This window comes from Amphibalanus amphitrite, unplaced genomic scaffold, assembly GCF_019059575.1.
Source record: "Amphibalanus amphitrite isolate SeventyFive unplaced genomic scaffold, NRLGWU_Aamphi_draft 000347F_arrow, whole genome shotgun sequence".
In the NCBI taxonomy this organism is placed as follows: domain Eukaryota; kingdom Metazoa; phylum Arthropoda; class Thecostraca; order Balanomorpha; family Balanidae; genus Amphibalanus; species Amphibalanus amphitrite.
The window spans coordinates 273,442-288,951 of NW_024881842.1; the positions used below are offsets into that span (position 1 = coordinate 273,442).

General features: G+C 46.7%; 2 protein-coding genes across 2 annotated transcripts; one reads left to right on the plus strand and one right to left on the minus strand.

Annotated features, from left to right (window-relative positions):
- Positions 1-1,607: 1,607 nt before the first annotated feature.
- LOC122389187 lies at positions 1,608-11,227 on the minus strand. Its single transcript, XM_043380954.1, has 4 exons — positions 11,186-11,227; positions 10,210-10,332; positions 9,289-9,513; positions 1,608-2,198 (listed from the first exon to the last, which is right to left on the minus strand). Exons 1-4 carry the CDS (start codon positions 11,225-11,227, stop codon positions 1,719-1,721), a joined length of 870 nt encoding a protein of 289 aa, XP_043236889.1. The 3' UTR covers positions 1,608-1,718.
- An 829-nt stretch (positions 11,228-12,056) lies between these two features.
- Positions 12,057-12,712, plus strand: LOC122389188 (cuticle protein 7-like). The gene has a single exon (XM_043380955.1). The coding sequence runs from the start codon at positions 12,057-12,059 to the stop codon at positions 12,576-12,578; it is 522 nt and encodes a 173-aa protein (XP_043236890.1). The 3' UTR covers positions 12,579-12,712.
- Positions 12,713-15,510: the final 2,798 nt, after the last annotated feature.

Consider the following 15,510-nt stretch of genomic DNA (forward strand, 5'->3'; position numbering starts at 1 on the left):
TTATGACGTCATTAGAGTCATATTGGTTTTTCGTCAATAACTTCCGATCTAATTGAGCTAGCGAGTCGGGAAAGCCACCATTGGACTCAGGTAGACCTGCCTAATCGAATGATATGCAACATGACCTCATTCGACCAACTTCGTGACCTGGGGGCGCTGACCTGACCGTGAGCTGAGGTCAACCTCCTAGCTTGACGTCATCCAAACAAAAAGCATATCATTCGACGTGCCTGAGCGAGGCGAACACGATGCTGAGAAAATCGCGGCTCTGTGGCCGTTTTCTGCGAAGTTATCCACCAAAAACGCAACTGTACCTTGGGGCACTTCACCTGACCGTAGAGGTCACCGGTTCAGCTAGGACCTTAAAATTGAGTATCAATCTCTGCGTCTCGTAACGGCGCACACGCTCCTTATTTCCGCGACGCGCTAGCTCCACCAGGGCGAAACGGCGAGGGGGGTCGTACCCGCCCCCCCCCCCCTCGTCCGGCGCATATGTAGAAAACCAATAGGTCCGGCGAGGTTTAAAAATGCCTGAAGTAATTGATACTTGCTTCATGATTTTTTAACATTTGTTTAAAATTTGTGTTTTCGATGTCTTGTCTTTTCAATATTTTGTATTGTCAATATATATACTTTGTTCAATAACGTTTTTCTCGATATTCTGCACTTGATATTGGGTCTTCTCAATATTATGCGCTCGATATACTTAGGTACTTTTCGATATCCTGCGTTCGACATTTTGTCTTTCCGAATCATGCCGGTTTGCGATGACAAGTTCAATTATATCTTTTTTTCTAGCGGTTAGTGTTTGGGTACCAGTGGTTGTCCCCTTTGAAGTGGATTCTCCAGTCTCATAAGTGCCAATTACAGTAGTATCGCTACTCATCTTAATTGTGTCCCGTTACCATTCCTTCCATTCAAAAAGTAAAAGCAACAAACAGATCACGAATTCTAGTTTAGATGCGATGCCTGAACCTCTCTGGAGGTGGAGGTGGAGATGCCTCTCCGGACACATTTGCCGTGTTTTGCTCTGATCCTCTCCCTTCCACCCAAAGGGTGCACAAATAATTTTCCATGTTGGTCGCCCCATGCCTCAATCCCCTAGTTCGGGTCTGGGCGGTTGCCATAATCCGACATGAGTATTGAGTAGCTCCTTGGGGGCCTGGCGTATGTACATACTCTCGTGCGGTGTGATGGCCGTTAACGGGTCTGGATGGCCCGTCCAGTGTCCATTGTACTCCGCCTCAGCCCCGGCGGTGCACCAGGGAGACCGCAAAGACCAACGTCACCCTTAATCCCTATCATCGGTGCGATATATCAAACGCAATGCAGGCTAGAAAAGGATTTTTCAGGGTAGCTGATTAGGCATTGTTCCTCTTCATTACTTCTCCCCATGTTTTGACAAAACATCAGGGGGCGGATGCATGTGTGGCGATCGAAATCAATGATTTGGGGTGGAGTGCATTGAACGTTTTTTTTTTTTTTTTTTTTGACTGTTCTCTTAAACTTGTCATGGAACAGCATGGTATAAGATAAATCAAAAGGCTCTGACCCATGAGTGAAACTTATAGACCAAGTGCTCGCTGATTCTCAGATGAAGCAAGAGATTCAAAATCAAAAATATATTTCTCTTTTCACCAGCAAATCACGCATACGATCAATCATTCGTTGAATCATATGGCATAAATAACACTGTGAAGCAATAAGAAAGGAATCACTTAGTTGTAAGCAGGCTTGTAGGCGGGCTGGTAGGCGGGCTTGTAGGAGGGCTGGTAGGCGGGCTTGTAAGCGGGCTGGTAGGCGGGCTTATAAGACGGAGCGGCGTACGAAGCGGGCTTGTAGCTGGGCTTGTAGCTGGGCTTGTACTCGTCGTAGCGGGCCTCGCCCTCGTAGGTCACCTCGGCGTTGTAGCCTCCGTAGCCCTGCTGGTCAGCCACGTACTTGACCGTCTGCACACGGCCGTCGGGCAGGTTGACCGAGTAGTAGCCGTTGACGTTGCTAGCGTCGCTGTTCTCGTTCTGCGAGAAGACGGCGCCCGAGTAGTGGTCGTTGACGGCGTAGTCGAACTGGTACGGCTGAGCGGGCTCCTTGTAGGACGGCTGGTGGTAGGCCGGGGCCGGGTGGTAGGCCGGCCGTGGGCTGTAGGGGGTGGAGGGGGCGGCGGCAGCCACGGCCACCAGGGCAGCAACGACGAAGAACTGCAAAGCAAAGGATAACAATGTAGTTAGTTCAACCTGTGGTTTCTAATATCTCCACAATTAAGCAAATTTGCACATGATGAATGACTTTCAGGAAACGCTAAAAACGCTCAAAAGGCTATGTGAGCAGGTTGTGCAATATACGTGGCAAATTGAGTGGGAAGGTATAGCTCTTCAAAGACTGGTCTAGAAGACCTCACTTGGACTATCAATTTTGGTTGACCAATGACTACTGACCTTCATGCTTGCAGATTGTGTCTTTGACGACTGATACTGTGAACGGCGGACCGGCCTGCCTTTATACCAGCCAGCGACCGTAACCTTGGGTTGGAGCCGAGGGAGGGCGGGGCTGAACAGGTAGATGTGGAACACGTTACGGTTGATATTCTTTTGTGAGGAAGTCTGGTATCCAACCAAGGATGAAGGATAAGGATGACAGATTTTTATTGAAAGTTCATTGAAAGACAAATGTACCAATTACGAGCTGGCTGACTACACGGCAGTGGTTCGAACAGTCGGCTCAATTCGTGCAACCGGTCTCGAGTTGTAGCAGTAGTCCTCTCACGTGCTCATGTCCAGTTAGCATTCCGATCACAATGCAGCGTGATGGACATTCCCCTACCTATACGTGACAACGATATAGATATCAAGTTGGGGTGCAGGGATTAGTGGTGACAATTTTTTTCTGATTGGTCGAATATATCTTTTTTTAGTTCAGCGGTATTTTCTTTGTATGAATTATTTGAATTTATTTGTGACAATCTAAATAACCCTTAGAATGTACCTTTTCCACTTTGATGCAAAAGTTGCAACTGAATTGAAGTTAAATATGGAGTCAAGAAATGAAATGATCATTTAGTGTTTTCAGTAAATTCTGCTAAATTTATGTTTGCAAACAAACATGAAATTTGCACGACAGCCGTTTGCAATGTACGGCGTCAATGAAACAGACAATGACTAGAAAGGCCTAAGCACCGCCGAACAGTAATTTATTGGTGTTACACATGGTTCCCCAGGTCTTACGTTGTCTGACAAAATGGACATCAAATTGGCAACAACAAAATACGAAAATGGAATCTAAAAATGACAGACGTTGGCAAAATGCATGTTATTAACCCTCGCCCGTATTGGTGTTTTTCCAGCTGCGAACGTATAAGGGGGGGTCCGTTGGACCCCCCCTTGCCGTTTCGCCCCTGATCGAGCTAGAGCTTCGCGGAAAAAAACGAGCGTGTTGCCCGTGACGAGAGGAAGCCGATGATACCTAATTTTAAGGTTCTAGGTCATTGGTTGACCTTGCAGGTCAGGTCAATGACCCAAAAGTCGGGAAAATCGGGACCTGTTAGAACGTCGTAAAGTGTGGCTGCTATGGAGTTTTTCGGGGCGCTGATCACGAATATCATGTTAGTTTTGATCACAGATGATATCTTTATGCATTTAGTCCAGGTCGGGTCAGGTCAGGTCAGGTCAACCAGTAGGAGTCCTGCCGGGTATTCCTAGTAGGTGTCAACCGCCTCTGACAGCTTCGTAACATGTTACGAAGGCACCAAAACTACTTCGTAAATGTTCATATGGTTGCTAAATTCGAATTCAGCTCCAAAAACTGGCCTAGAAACATGTAAAACTCGCAAAAGTGGACCGATGTCACCAAAGGTCAATGACCTGACCTGACCTTCAGGTGACACCTTGACACCAACCCTAATGCATGGGGGCAACATCATATCACATGTTTCATTGCTTGAAACCACGAAAAGACTGCAAACGCGCGGCTAATGCGAGCCGACATACGCAGAATCGCGATTCCGGCCAAACATGGTCTCGAAAAGTAGGTCACAGGTCAAAGGTCATTGGGGTCAGGGTCATGAAATTTTCAGGGTAGGTGTAAAATTGATCAACGCGAGGGTACTGAAAGTTTCGTTGCGATCGGCCGCTTTTTACGCGAGTTATTCGCGAAAAACCATGGGGGGTCCGTTCGACCCCCCCCCTATACGGGCGAGGGTTAAGTGAGATCCCTCCCCCAGTCAGATGCAGCTGGTTTTAGCTAACTATTCATCATTGATATTCTACATCGGAGTGTTATTAGAACGTGTAAGTGTGTAGCAGTGTGACAGATTGCGTCTTACATCGGTACATTACACCGGTCTGCCGGGTAGCTATCTCACTGTCTCCCTTTTCCCAGAGGAAGGTGTGACCACAGTTTGACGCCATGGTCACCCACCCATGCGTGAAAGGATTTATTGTGTCCTCATCAGATCAGCAGCTGTGTTCCTGTGCTTCACTGGGCACGTGCACGCCGTTTACAGAAGCAAATGCAAGGGATATGCAAATGATATACGACTAATGAGCCGTCACGTTAACGCTATCCATCATCAAGGTTTAAAAGCATAGATAACGTCATTTGCAGCTGGTTAAGCATCTTTTGAGTTATGTCCTGGCAAATTTATGTTATGCACCTACACAGACTGATTGGAATTATAAAGAAAAACTCAAGTTCTAAAATTAGCAAATTATGGTAATAGAAGAGATTGCAATGCCGTTCATCGGTGCATCAATTTTTGCTATGTTAGCCCATGCCGGGCCGGGGGGGGGGGGGTGTCACGAATCTCAGGTCACGAACAGAATCTAACAGTTTTTCGCTAATAACTTCTGATAGAGGCGTGCTAGAGCGCTGAAAACGCCTTAGATGTGTTCGGCTCGACGTTGCGGATCGACTGATATGCAACATGACCTTTTCCGGTCAGGTCATGACCTTGACCTGAAGTCAAACTTTCAAGTTGACCTTTCAAGGTCAAATCATAGTTCATTCGACGCGTCTCGACGAGAGGAACACGATGCTGGCTAAAGTAATGCCATGGCTCTTTTGAGTCAAAAGTTATTGCCGAAAACCACTTTTCGTAAAAACGGCTATTTTTGGAGTTTTTGCCCTCTGGAGGCTAAACCGTTGACCTGAGGTCAAATCTGAGAACATTACTCAGAAAGGTCTGTAAAAGGGCTATAATGCGCTTTTCCGCGGCGCTGTAGCTCTATTGGTTCCCGAGATAGCCGTTGGCAGTTTCCAAAATGTTGAAATAGTCAACATTTTACCTTTGGTGACCTCTGGTGACCTGACCTTTGACCTGACCCAAAAAATGACTGAAGTGTTTTCGTCCTTATTTTGGACGTTCTTTCGATTGCCGCTTACCGCGTGTCGCTATGTGGCCCAGGAGCCGAGTTAGAAGGGGGGGGTGTTCAGACACCCCCCCCCCCCGGCCCGGCGCGGAATCTCAGAGCACCGGCCCGGCGCGGGTTATTGCTGTTGTTGTTACTTCTGCTGCTGCTGCTGCTGCTGCTGCTGCTGCTGATGATGATGCTTCTGATTATGATCATGCTGAGTAGGTTACTTTAACCTATAAGTAAATTGTCTCCTATTTTCTGCATTATTTGGATTACATATATGTAACTTGCAACACAAATTAACAATACCGTCATATTGCAGCGGAAAACATGTCAGGTGCAATGACCTCATAAGGTCACACATTTATCATCAAGCTACAGCTACTGGGCCGTGTTTAACAGTTCGCCTCGGTCATGTGAGCACCGGTCGCACACCTGTGACAATATGTCTCAGTGGACACTGTAAATTCCATCGAATGTGACCGGCGTGGGCCCGTGACCCAGGCATAGGTACAACACCGGCTGATCTTCTGGGTCACCGGGCGGTGCCCGATATATGCTCCCAAATACGGCACAGAATTATTGTCCATCTCGCGCGCTCAGAGCAAGGGCAGGGTGAGGCTGGGTCAGATATTGCGCAACGTTGCAAAGGTGACTGCGAGGACAATACATGAGAGGAGAAGTAGTAAGCAGGCTGAGTTCGCGCTCATGCCTGTTTTGTCAATGTGACCCGTGCACAGATGAGAGCACCAGTCCCGTGAGAGATTAGTGATGCGTGACCGTGTGATCTTACGACCTCTCCGTTCGTCTGTAAGCCGCGCCCAGTCAGCTGAGCACACTGTCCGGGCACGACACCCAGCTGGGGGCGCCTCTGTCAGCCCGATCAGTGGGGCAGGGCCGCGCTCCCTCCCCTCCCCCGCCCTCCCCGCGGCCAGGGAGGGGTGCAGAGCCCGGGTGTCGTGCCGGGGTCAGACCCCGTGACCTCCACGGTGACCTCGCCGTGACCTCGCCCCCGGATGGTGCTCTTATAGACGTCTAGCTATGCCTGATCGGAGAGGGGGCGAACCATACTACGGCGAACCCATCTGAACAGGCGCCCGCGGTGTCCGCCCTACAGCTCTGCCCGTGCGTATCTCCGTGGCCTATATTTTACCACGATGGGTGATCACAGCAAAGTGGTTTTAACGCAAATCAGCGATAAGCGTTCTCTTTCATGCCATGCGTGATCACGGCAAAAATCACTTCGTGGTTGAGTTGGCATGATGGTAGCTTCAAACACGAGACGTGAATCTTGTATTGCAAAATGTCGTTATAAGGCTGTTATGTAGTTAAGTGCTTTATGGATGCTGACGGCTCCACTGCATTGGCCCCGCTTCACATAATCAGCTCGTTCACGGTTGACGATTGGGGCGTGCTGTCAGAGCCCGTGAATGTTCCGTGACGGTCACGGACCGACCCATGGGTGCCACTCGTGACCAGTGCCGAGGTCTGCCCCTCTCCAGCTGTGTAGGATCCTTAGTGCAGAGATGAGACTATAGGAGACATCAGTGGTCTTCAATAATGGCAGTACCGTAGTGACATGCAAGGACCGATGAACCGGAGAACATTCAGCAACTTTTAAGATGGATAATGAATGTAGCATTGCAACGGTTGAATGAGCATTCTACTCACAGGCACAAACTAAAAATTATTCTTCGGTGGCAGTTGCAATGTGTCATTTTGATGCAACGTGCTGCAAGTTTCTATTTTTATCAATTGGTCTCGACATACGGTTACACATTTTACTGCAGTCAGAGCGTAAATATGATAAGTAGAATAAGATGACCTTGGACCTATGGGCGCGGTACTGTCCGCTCCATCCTGACCTCGCCCCTGCGCTCCCACCGCGAGCTAAAACGTCCGGAAAAGATGACGCTGCTGTCAGTTCTCTCCGTATATTCCAACCGCCGGCGCTGTGGTCATGGTGAGCGTACCCGCCGTCGCTGGAACTTTTGATCACCGCTGAACACCTACACAGAGGGCTATACATCTTCACATTTTTTTGTGCGCGCTGATCGGAGTAGGTTGATCATGATACCTACGAGCTGTCATCTCCCCGGGGCAGACCGCCGAGACGGAAATAGCACGGGTCACCTATTACCGTGGTTCCTCTTTCTGCCGCCTCCCTGATTGGTTGATCCTCCTGGGACCGTTGTAGTACCTACCACCACCCCCGCTTGTGCCTCTGTATGGTAAGCTTGCCCACATCCGCTGGCGAATGAAGGTGGGTTGAGTTGAGTGTGGGCAGTTGTGAAGGGGAAATATGCTGGACAGAGAATTAGCGGTCAGCTAATCTATCTGTATGTACAGTCGACTACAGAATGATGTTCCACTCCTTAGAAGCTATCAGTTGACTGGGACACTAAGTTGTGCCGTTTATCACGCAATTAAGCGTGTCGATGGGGAGCCTTGGTTACTCAGCCCGTGTGATGCGGCACAGCCTACCACTCCAGGCAATTGGTTGCCTGTGAAAAGTGGAACATCATTCTGTACAGTCCACGCTCAACTCTACCAGCCGTTTTTCCTCTACATACGATAGGCCTCAATGTAGATTGTAGAGTGAAACAAATCGAGCTAGTTTTAGCTTCCCTTTTCACTAAAAAGATGCCAAAAAAAAATATATTGATGACAACCTGGCTGAGATACATGCATCATCTGTTTTCAAATAAATAAAGAGAAGCTAAAAACGTTATTATTCGGCACCGTCAGTCACCTACAAATGACGACGTACGATTCTTGATGTGCTTCACTCAGGTTAGCATCAGCTAAACGGAGTTAGGTCGTTTCAGGTCGTGATCGCCGGCTCTTGTTCTGAAGCGCTTAGAGTTGACAAGTCTGAAGATGGGTTTAGAAGATCGACTAGAAAGAAATTCCGTGACTTTTGGATGGGTGGATGACTTGAAACCAAGTGAAAATGGGGAAAAGAAAACCAGAGGCGCTATCAGCGAACAAAGATTCCACGGAAGCAAGGAACTCGAAGCCTTTGCGTGCAACTGAAGAGAAAAGAGAACCCTGATCTCCGAGGAAAATCAATTACAGAACAAATCAGCTCTGACAGCCTGTACACAGGGGGTGAAGAGAGCAAACATTGAACCGGCAGAGGTTGATACCCGCCCTCTTTAGGGCTGACCGGACCTGAAATCAACGACACGAAAGTCCACAACATATACAAACACATCACTAATTATACAACGTGTACAGTTTCTTTATCTACTAGCTATTCGGTATCCAAGACATGGTGCTATATGTTTCAAGTAGGTTGTGCTGATAGGATGTATTAACCGTAATTTTTACACCTTTTTTGAGTGGGCCAAGTGCCAGTTGACGTTCTGATAAATAATTACAAATACAAATGAATAAAAAATCTACTTATTATTGTGGCCATTACTATCTTCAAGTATGAAAGAAGTAGCTCGAAAAAGGTCATATACATAATCCCATCTACCTCAGCTTCGCCATAGTTAACATATTTACAAAGTCCATGTCAGAATAAGTTTCTTGACGCCGATGAAAGTCAAGCCTGTTTAACATAACACGGAAAACTTTGCTAAACAGGGTATGCCCGTATTCAGCCAGTGCCTCCAGGTAATTTGATTTATCAAGCCCTTTATGAAGACTGGTGATGTTCTAGAGCAGACCGACTCTGACACCACAGCAGAAGCTCGTTTCTTCCGGGCTTGTTTACACCCCTTTGCCAAGCATTCATCGTCCACTAGAGGCGGCGCCTGATCCCCTGCGCTCTGGCCGCATTCAGAGCTAGACCCCAGCCGCCTATGGTGCGGTCACCGCCGGTGGAGCTGCTGGTGAAACCAGCACCAACCCTTCCAGCGCCAATGTTATTATCGGCACCAATCCTCTGCGCTCCTTTGGTGACAACGTCGCCTCTAGCGCCTCCCCTGACGCCGCGGGTGCCGCCGAAGTCCCTGCCTCCGCTGAAGCTGGCCATGCCGCTGCCCTTGTTGAAGACCTTGCTGCCAGTGATGGCGCTGTCTCGAGCCCGATGTCCTGGACCGATGCCGGCCATCATCGGGTCGCTCCGCCGCTTCCTGAAGCAGGAGACGGCGTTGAAGAAGCAGTGCCAGTTGACCAGGTCCTGCTCTCTGCTGCCTGCCCCGCCGGGGCGGAACTGCCGGAAACAAAATAACGCCGATTTTATTCCTGGGAAAGGTTAATCAATCGGTGGTAACCCAAATACTACATTGCGATTTTCCTCGCAAGGTTTGTCTTTTCTATGCTATACATTTTGCGTTTTCATAACAAACTAAGGTATAAATGCTAGCTAATGCTTTTGGCTACCGAAGCGGTAGGTAAGGTGGGGATAACATCTTTATCCGAGAATATATCTTGCTTCCTATGAAGAAGGAGCCTCATGTATGGCTGACGATAACAAGATACGACTGAAAATTAGGTCAGTAGCAGTCAGGGAAGTTGGCAAAAAAAAAAACGTAGGCCTTGGAACTGTCAAAGGACACAGAGGTCATAGACATAGACTTGTCAAGAAATCCCAGACCCACCTGACACTGACCACAGGATCATTGCTGGCGGACTGGTAACATAATCAATGTTTACTGCTCGCGAGTTTAACAGTAAACATCCCTATACTCATGGACACCCTTATCACAGACTCCGACGCACGGATGGCAGCGTCGTTTGTGAGATGTGACAACCCCACTTGCGATAAAAAATATATCGATGTTCCACTAGCGACAGGCCTACTGGCTGTCCCACACTAGTCCCACTGGCACCTTCCTCACTGTCTCACTGCTTACATGCTGACATACAACGACATATCGACATATCATACAGCAGTTTGTCGGCTCACCTGCGGCCCGGCCTGTAGGGCGCTGGACACAGGCGGTCCGGCCACCACGGCCCCCTGCCGGGTCACGATGGCGCTGACCCCGTGCGCCAGCTGGTGCAGCGACAGGTCAGCGCGCTTCTTCACCTGGGGACGGTGGAAACAGGTGTCCAGTCAGGTAAATTTTTATCAGTCTGCATGTCGCGGGTTAGAGCCGAAACCAAAGACGACTTGACGCTGAGGATGTTCAAAACGCACCACCTGATTTTTTAAACTTGGATCGTGTCGCAGACACCAAAATACATACCTAAGCACTGCGAGTAAAACATGAGTATTCAAGTCTCAAGATAGCCATGAAATATAAAACATAAATTGGCAATGAGATCAATCAGCAACTATCATTCACTTGTTGCACTACCCAATTCTTCATATAAATGAAGAACTTCTCTTTCAATATAACTTTCTCTCATTCCAACCCTTGGGCCATCACCGTATCGGTCTTTTTCTGGAGGCGGTCGTCGGTGAGTGACCTCCAGGGGCTGTGCCGAGGGTCCGTCGGTAACACAATTGTTGGTAATTGGTCGGTGAGCGGCCCGTGCTCACGTGGAGCTCCTCGGAGACCGTTCCAAGTTCCGACCCGGTACTGGACCGAGGAGCGGGTGGAGAAAGGTGGGCGAATAAAAACGGCGATGTACGGAACTGATGTGTGGGAGGTGTGGAGAAAAAAAGGAGGAGAGTGTCAAATTGCTTTGCAATGGAAACCTTCTGCTTTGTGTGTATGTGTATTGGGAATTGAAAGCACTGGCCTTGTCATGTCTTTTTCTTTTCATAAATATGTGAAGCTTCCTTAATTTATTTCAAGTTTGTCTTCAGCTTGAGGAAATGTGCGTAAAAGACCGTTAAACTGATGAGAAGTACGGATGATGTGATTTGTTGCGCTTACATATACATTTTCTCATTTATGGTGTAAACATCTGTTAGCAAATTATTGAAATATTACCGGTATTTCCATCACATGTTTTCCCTGGTTTTCTGGTACCATTAGTAAATTTCTTGGGACTCCTAATAAGTAAAGCTGATCAGTATCAAGTGCATCTGGGTGCTTTCATCGCATGCAATGACAAATGCCGAAATATTAGGTCGTTAGGTCTGAGCCACTAATTGATAAATTTGTGAAGTGTAAGGCGGATTTTTAGGCAATGAGGATAAGGTATGCGTATATATATATATAAAAAAAATGGTCATTTTCTCTGTGAGGTAACACTAACCGCTACACAGACGACGGATCTCAGCAAAAATGTGCTTACGTCTTCAGTGTTCTTTATGATTGCACCGACCTAACGATCATTTTGAGGCCTTCGGCTATACTGATCAGGGTTGTAGGATGATTGAAACGCTACTATTATATTTTCTATGCCTATGTCAGTGGTCAGCTTGCGGCCTATTTTGTCAATAAAAATAGAGTATACAAATGAAAGTCATTCGTGCAAAAGTCTCGGTCATTCGAAAGTCATTCTGGTCTGCCGCTATCACATCGCCGTTCAGCCTCCCGAGCTGGTTATTCATTTCAGCTCCGCCCTCCCACCGACCCAAGGTTACGGTCGCTGGCTGGTATAAAGGCAGGCCGGTCCGCCGTTCACAGTATCAGTCGCCAAAGACCCAATCTGCAAACATGAAGGTCAGTTTCCTCCGCTCAGTGCGGACAATACGCATTTGATTAAGGTCGCCGACTAAGACTACCTAAGACTACCTAAGACTACCTAAGACTACCTAACAACTACATATAACTAGGTCGTATACACCTGTGAGCATGCTGGCCAACTGGCAATAACTATAGGTCTTGAGTACTGCAAACTATTGAGTAAAAGCATATGGATGATGGCGCTAAGCCAATAGCTAACCTATGTCTGCTGTTCCTTTTGCAGTTCTTCGTCGTTGCTACCCTGGTGGCCGTGGCTGCCGCCGCCCCCTCCACCCCCTACAGCCCCCGGCCGGCCTACCACCCGGCCCCGGCCTACCACCAGCCGTCCTACAAGGAGCCCGCTCAGCCGTACCAGTTCGACTACGCCGTCAACGACCACTACTCGGGCGCCGTCTTCTCGCAGAACGAGAACAGCGACGCCAAGAACGTCAACGGCTACTACTCGGTGAACCTGCCCGACGGCCGTGTGCAGACGGTCAAGTACGTGGCTGACCAGCAGGGCTACGGAGGCTACAACGCCGAGGTGACCTACGAGGGCGAGGCCCGCTACGACGAGTACAAGCCCAGCTACAAGCCCAGCTACAAGCCCGCTTCGTACGCCGCTCCGTCCTACCAGCCCGCTTACAAGCCCGCCTATCAGCCCGCCTACCAGCCCGCCTACAAGCCCGCCTACAAGCCCACCTACAACTAAATGTTGTTATCTGTAATTGATACTGATATTTATTCAGTGTGTTGCATTCTATTTGATCTGTTCCTTTTGTATTTGCCGTTAAACGGTGCAATATCATGTCAATTGTAAACATGAATACATCGAACCTTCATACATACCTGACCATGTCTTAAGAGAAACTACGAACTTAAGCAAGGTGTCTTGAAAATAAGAGACAAAGAAGTTTCATGGGTTCTATAGCTACGAAAATTATACGTAGCACAAAGGGCACATACTATACATTACATATTTGCAAAGAAAAACAGAAATAGACGATACCTTATGATAGCCGCAATGAAATTATAGACATTTGTAGTTTGCACCACATGCGACCATTATGGGTTCTTTTGTGGTGGTGTAAATGTCGCGCTATAATGTGTCACAAACCTTACATAACATCACCATATCAGCTTCTGGAATATCTTTCCCGCTCATGCGTGGAACGCGCAGAGAACGCGCAGCTCATGCGTGGAACGCGCCTTTTGCGTGAACCATATCCCTTTTTCAGTCGTCTTAGTGCTTGTGCAAGGAGCATTTGTACTTTAAAATACTTTGTGAATGACCTCTCCTTGAAATTGTATGTAGGATATATTTTACAAAAAAGGCAAATGCAGAAATGATAAATTTTCGATCACGGACCTTTGTCAAATCACATTCAAAATTCAAAGGGACGTGAATTTTGAATGTGATTTGACAAAGATCCGTGATCGAGAATTTATCATTTCTGCATTTGACTTTTTTTTTGTAAAATATATCCTACATACAATATCAAGGAGAGGTCATTCACAAAGTATTTTACATATAGCCCTTTCTCTATACATGCATGCATGCATTCATACATGCGTCCAGCTAAATGAAGCAGTTTATGATAACATCAATGAAACATGTAAGGGGCTGTCATCCCTTTCAAGATGACTGTTATATTGTCACAATATAGGTAGCTAAGTTATGTCACATGCTATAATGAACGCAAAATGGTAATTGTCTATGGTTAGCAAAAAAGTTGTGAAACATTGGAAAGCTATTAGTTATCATTTAAGGTGGTTAACACATTACAATACAGCGTGGCTAATGTCGAAGAACCAACACTGCCTAACAGCCGAGCCTAAATAAAGTAACTAATCCTAAAGCTGAAATGATTTCGTTTAACCCTATTAGTGGCAGGGGGGGTTGTTTTTATCCATCCCTCAGGTTTTTCGGGAATATCTCCGAAACCGCTGAAGCTACGATGCTGAAATTTTCTGACTTTTCCTAAAACTAAATTGGGCACATTCCCTGAAAATTTCAAGTTCATAACTTTACCAGGGGCGGCTCCAGAGCACTGGAAATTGGGGGTCCTATTCGTGAAGCGAGTCATTTGGGCGAAGATCACGATGCTGCACCAGTTTTACGAACAGTGAATGAAAGGTATCATGTGATAACATATACAAAGTTATTGTGCATCCTCTTTTGACACATTTTTGCTATAATAGGCGGATCCAGGCGTCCAAAAAGGGGGGTTATTTTTTACCTCCCAACATAGGTGCCCTGACACCGCCTATGCATGACCAATACAATTTTAGTCGTTCTCTCATAAGAAAATTGTAACATAACAAGACCATTGCCACCCTTTTTAGAAACAGTACCAACAAAAACCTTATTTACTATACTTTTTGTGTACCCCCAAGCTCAATGATCTGTATCCGCCTATGATTTTTGAAAATGCATATTTTTAGGATCCATGTGAATTCCTGGTTCATTCTCTATCGATCGGCAAAAGTTGCGTTAAGATTGGTTCAGAAACCTGGCCGTGATAAACAGTCTAAAATGTATCTGCAATTTGCCCGTTTTTACCCCCCTCTACCCCCCTATTGACATTCTTTAATTTTATTTTTTTAGAAATGTAGATCTCGTTGAGCCAAATCGAATGCCGTTTGAATTTTGAAAATCGGCCGGTTAGATCTCGAGATATCAAGGGGGGGTCGTAAACAGCCCCCCCCCCCCTGCCACTAATATGGGGTAGCCAGGAGCCTGCCACTAATAGGGTTAATCAAAGGGAACGTGTTTCTGGAAACCTGACTGGCTTTCACATATGTATATCTATCCTATCATTCGTTGCATCCGAATCACAGCGCCATTCACCTTTCCGCCTACAAGCGCACTGAATGGGTAATAAAGTGAAACTGCGATTATAAATCTGTCAACTTGTTATCGTTCTTACTCACTGATTGAGCCATCAGAATTATGCCTCAACCGTGCGCAATAGCAATATGATTAAAGTACGCATCAAAGTATTCAATCAAAGTGTTTTGAAACTGATTAGTGAGCGACTTGCATCATTGCTCACTTTGGTCCTTCATTGCTCCGGGCCTTCAATGCGTCAAAATATTAAACAAACTAATGCAGAATATAACATTTAATATCTTTAGAGAGGGTGCTGCCGCACGCTGATTTGCAAATGGAGTGTGACTATTTTCGCTGTTTGTAATTTGCATGTTTACTTACATTCATGTCAGATAACATCAAAACACCATTAGCGAACATATTTGGCAGATTTGATGTCCCTATAGCTCTACTATCGAGGCTGCAAATGAAAGGCGCGGTAATAAAGTTAGACCCATTTCAGACTGGTAGAGGCATGGTAAATAAACATCAGACGGGCAGTCTAATGCATGATGAAAATCAAATATATTATTAGGTACATGGCTCGTATGTTATCTGGGTGTGTAATAATATTGACTGCTGACCGCAATGCTCAAATTTAATTTCCTTCTGGAGGAATACATTTTTTGTCAGTGACACCATAACAACGGTCAATAATAATCCGGCCACGCGTGTGTGAATCCTTTTTTCTGAGCGGCGAGATATTTAATGATATTTATTAGCGAGTTGGGGTGGGCCATATGATAAAATGATTACCGTATGGGGTAGGGAC